The sequence below is a fragment of the Eimeria necatrix genome, genomic scaffold (assembly GCF_000499385.1).
Source record: "Eimeria necatrix Houghton genomic scaffold, Enh_scaff319, whole genome shotgun sequence".
In the NCBI taxonomy this organism is placed as follows: Eukaryota; Apicomplexa; class Conoidasida; order Eucoccidiorida; family Eimeriidae; genus Eimeria; species Eimeria necatrix.
The window spans coordinates 34,419-39,039 of NW_013655313.1; the positions used below are offsets into that span (position 1 = coordinate 34,419).

The window sequence follows — 4,621 nt, forward strand, 5'->3', positions numbered from 1 at the left end:
GTCGGCGAAGGTCAGCTTTCAGTTCTATTATTCTGGGTTTCCGCACCTCAATAATATGAACTCAACTGTATGAGGATTTTCAAGGTATTTCATAGTAGTCATCTATTGTCAGGTACCTTTGACCGACTGAGCCGAGCGACCGCCGAGTCGGGCTCGCCAAGGGACGTACGTAGTAACAGTGAAGACAGCTGTTCACTACAATAGGTTAGGACTAGCTCCCTACACTTGGGGGCCGTTCCTGGAAATATCTGGTTCTATAACCTCTAAGTTCGTGTCAAAGTTGAAAAGTTGACCACATAGGTGTATGGAATCCAAAGTTTTGCTCAGAGCCTGAATCGTGTAGCTATGCGCCTTCGGAACAGAAGATTGCCAGGCGCTCTCTCCACAGGCTCCCCCGAAGAAATGTCCCATATACGGGAACCCGGTCAAGATCCTGTACCAGCGATACTAGATCACCAAGATTCTGGCACACCTCCACGAAGAGGTGCTTCCTACTAGACAGGAATTAAAGCCGAATTAAAACCCCCGCTGCAGAACTGAACAGAGGAGATCGTCCAGTTGAAGCGAGAGGTAGGGACCTTATGTTACAAATGGGTGTGGCAAAGCAGGCACCCACGGTTCTGCAGTTAATGGTAGGAAGAAATGAAGGCGACATGCGGAGCAGCCTACACCTTATGGAGACCCGGTTTACAAAACTAGGCCTAGGAACGACGATATTAGGGAAACATGCCACAGAAATACTCGGGAGGTCGCACACTAATGCATTAAGGCTATTCAATGGAGACAGAATAGGCTTGATAGGCTGGGCACCGCTGAAGCGTGATATGCTTTAACATTTATGCACGCTGAATCGGCCTGAATGTTGCGCAGCTAATCCGCGGCGAGGAACCTATCAAGCGTTCTTGGCGAAAATAGTAACATAGGAAACATGAAGATAGTAACATAGGAAACACGTCTGCCTTTAGCAGAAATCCTGGAGCACTTCATGGCCAGCTTGCAGCAACAGTTGTGCAATGCTTCAAGTGAGGGCTCTACTGTCCTCCTTAAGGACTGCAAAGAAGCGGTAGCTGAACTCGCAGTCTTGAAAGGCCATAGGCGGCACATGCAGACGTGTGCAAGAGGCGACGCAATGAGCTGGCTCTCACTGTTAGCGTGCGAATAACCTGTAGGCAGCGGCTTCCAGCAAACCCTAAGGACTGAAAATGGCTGCTCTTGGCAAGCGAGCAGGTGGGATCAATCTCTTTAGAGGGTAAGAAGAAGGGGCACCTAGCCAAAAACTGTCCCAAACATTGTGGCAGCACCCGCCGGCCGGAAGAGAGTGGCATCCGGTGAAGAGATGCAAAGCATTAATCTAGAGATTGTGCTACACCGCTGAAGCTGCGGCTAGTGCTCAACGAAGGAGTGACAAGCATGCCAAGGCACCCCGAAAGGAAGTGACAACGGCAGCGTTTAAAGAGCGATCTGTAGTGCGCAGGCACTACAATAGGGCTTTCTGGTGAACTTTAGAGGGCAGCTAGCTGGTGACCTATAAGAGGTTAAGACACTAAAAGAGCACGGAAGCTTCTTACTAGTAACGAAGTGAGGCAATTTATCAGCAAATTAAGATGTGTAAACCAGAATTGTCCGTGAATACCCGAAGATTGGGGCTGGCGATAGCGCCAGCACCAGTGCGGGCCACCGCCCCACAGGGCCAAGAAAGCAAGAACCCTGAGTGGAGGGGATTTTAAGAAAAATCGATTTCAGAACTTGAAAGATGATTGCTATTATTGATAATTTAGTATTTGTTTCATGAGAGATGCGTCGAAAGTAGAAGGGTTTTTAAAGGGCGTCCTATTCGTGGGCAAGGTAGCAGCGTAGTCGCAGCAGAAGGCGCTGTGCACTACATTTGGGGGCTGCTCCGAGATTGAAATTTTTTTTTCTTTCCGGACCCGAGAGTAGAAATACTTTGTCCTAATATTTCACTCCTATGTATCTTAGCTCGGTAGGGGATGCATCTACGGAACGGACGCGTTATCGCCCTCACGCAGCAGGAGACTTCTACGATGTCTGTAAGCAAAGTGCCCAGCGGGACACTGGCCCCCCATCGTCATGCTACTCCTAAACCCACCGTGGCAGAGCGGCTGTATGGGCATAAGGAGGCGCCTTCACAGCTGGTGCCTATAGCCAATGTTACCGGCATGCCAGGGGACAGTCCATCCGTCACGTGGGACCAATTCCACTCCGTGATGGTTGTGATAAGAACTGTTATAGGCGGTTCCCGGGAATCGGGCGCAGCGTTTCCCATACTACCAGAAGACGGCAGCACTGTGCAGGCGTTTTTGCTGCGCATGGAACGACGGTTCACCCAGATGCAATTGGAGGGGCCTATGATAACCGTCTACCTTCGGCGCATCCCCTTGAAATAACAGTCCAAATATCACAAAATGTAGTTAATTAAATTTTTTTAAAATCTATTTTCTTGAAAATCCCCCCCACTCGGGGTTCTTGCTTCCTTGGCCCTGTGAGGAGGATGTAGTGCACAGCACCTCCTGCTGCGACTTCGCTGCTACCTGCCCCCTCGAGTAGGGGCCTACGATGACCGTCTACCTTCGGCGCACTTGCTTGAAACAGTAGTCCAAATATCACGAAATGCAATTACAGTTTTTCAAAATCTGTTCTCTTTAAAATCCCCCCCACTCGGGGTCCTCGCCTCCTCTTCCATGTGGGGAGGAGGCCTGCTGTAGTACACTGTGTTCTCTATAGCGTCTACGATGCTGCACGACACTCAACTCTGGCGCTCTATGAAATCTTCTCTTCCACAGATGCATCGGCCTCGTGACGTCAGCCAAATTATTAAAAAGACCATTTTGTTTCAAGTTCTCAAAATTATACTTCATAAAAGTCATTTCTTATCGTTCTTGCTTTGCTGGTCCGGTGAGCATGTGACGCGCACCGGTGCCGGCGGTGTCGGCAGCCCCAATCTTTGGGCATTCGCAGGCATTTCTCCTTTATAAATGTTAATTTGTTAATAAATTGCATTTCTATTTCACTAGTAAGAGGTTACAGCGCTCAATCTGCGTCTCAGCCTCTTAACCGCTTATAGGTCATCAGTTAGCTATCCTCTATAGGTCACCAGCAAGCCCTATTGTAGTGCCTCCGTACTACAACTTCCCCCCTTGCCGGACTGAATCGGCCTACCCAGAACACATTTTTTCTGCATTTTCAGTATCCATTCCTTTCTGAAGCTAATGCCATGAGCGCACGCGGTGCGCAGCGCTTCCTCACCCCCTCGTCATTGAAGACCGTTGTGTGGCAGACGTTGACTGACCCAAACCGCTACGCCTCGGAAGGAGCAAGATTGTTTCGAGCCTGAAGACGTCTTCTATGACGGCGATGACAAGCACGGAGCAAAGCCTGACATCCCGCTAGGTGGTTAGCGGGCTTCCACGTGGCTCGATCATCGGGGGTGCCGCGCCACTAGACGAGGTACTGGGCGTCGGCGCCTGAGCCGCGTTGGTCCATAATATAATCGACCTCATACTCCTCTGTCGGACTGCCTGCCGCATCGTGGATACGGGGCCAGGCGGTATTGGCTTCCTGGGGAACTAAGTCTGGAGGGCGGGGGCGGTGGGTAACTGCGAAACATGAAAAACGTTGTGGCATTCATAAGTAGTAGGTAAAGCAAGGCGGTAAGCGACGGTGCCTATTCGTTCAATGATTTCAAAGGGTCCTCCGTAACGGGGCTCGAACTTCTCTGAGCTAGATGAAGCCGGTAGATGCTTGCTGCTGAGCCAGACCTTGTCTCCCACCGCATACTCCACGGCTCGGCGTTTTGTGTCTGCGTGGTACTTCTGCCATTTTGCTTTCAGGATGTGACTCTATGCTCTATCGCAGAGCTGCCGGAAAAGCTTAGTCATCGGAGGAGTGAGCGTGGGAGCTAACGCGCCGACGATATCAAGGTTCGCAGCAGTCAACGGATTTTCGCCAATCATGACCTCGAAAGGAGAGAGCTCGGTAGATGAATGACTTGCTGTGTTGTAAGCAAGTTCCAGGGCCAAAAGCAAACGCTCTCACTCGCGTTCGTCAGACTGCGTGTAGGTATGAAGCATCTGCTCCAGTGTGCGGTTAACCCGCTCAGTTTGGCCGTCGCTTTGAGGATGGTAGAATGAGGACATGCACCGTTTGATGTTAAATCGGCTATAGAGTCACTGCTAGAGGCCCGACTGGAAGCGGGGGTCGCGGTCCGATATGAGCACCTCTGGGAATCCATGGTGGCGGATAAGACGGTCTGCGAGAAGCTCCACGGTGTCTGCTGCTGTGAATGGCTTCTTTGCAGGAACGAAATGAGCAATCTTGCTGAGGGAGTCGACCATCACGAGAATCCAGTCGTGCCCTGTCTTTGTAAGGGGAAGATCCGTGATAAAGTCGAGACTCACGTATGCCCAGCGACGAGAAGGGATGAGCAACTGTTGAAGAAGGCCTGCAGGTGTCTGGCTCAGAGACTTAGAAGTATGACAGTGAGTACAGGAATCAACATAGGCAGTAGTATACGCGCGCATCCCTGGCCAGTAGTAGTGCTTGCTCAGAGCCGTGAAGGTCTTCTTCTGGCCTCGATGGCCGGCTGTGACATGGTCGTGATGTG

General features: G+C 50.8%; 2 protein-coding genes across 2 annotated transcripts; one reads left to right on the forward strand and one right to left on the reverse strand.

Moving 5' to 3' along the window:
* Positions 1-2,042: 2,042 nt before the first annotated feature.
* ENH_00042790 (hypothetical protein) lies at positions 2,043-2,405 on the forward strand (the record flags this gene model as incomplete). Its single annotated transcript, XM_013585350.1, has 1 exon — positions 2,043-2,405. One exon carries the CDS (start codon positions 2,043-2,045, stop codon positions 2,403-2,405), a length of 363 nt encoding a protein of 120 aa, XP_013440804.1.
* A 1,785-nt stretch (positions 2,406-4,190) lies between these two features.
* ENH_00042800 (Similar to Transposon MAGGYgagandpolgenehomologues, related) lies at positions 4,191-4,538 on the reverse strand (the record flags this gene model as incomplete). Its single annotated transcript, XM_013585351.1, has 1 exon — positions 4,191-4,538. One exon carries the CDS (start codon positions 4,536-4,538, stop codon positions 4,191-4,193), a length of 348 nt encoding a protein of 115 aa, XP_013440805.1.
* Between the last annotated feature and the right edge of the window lie 83 nt (positions 4,539-4,621).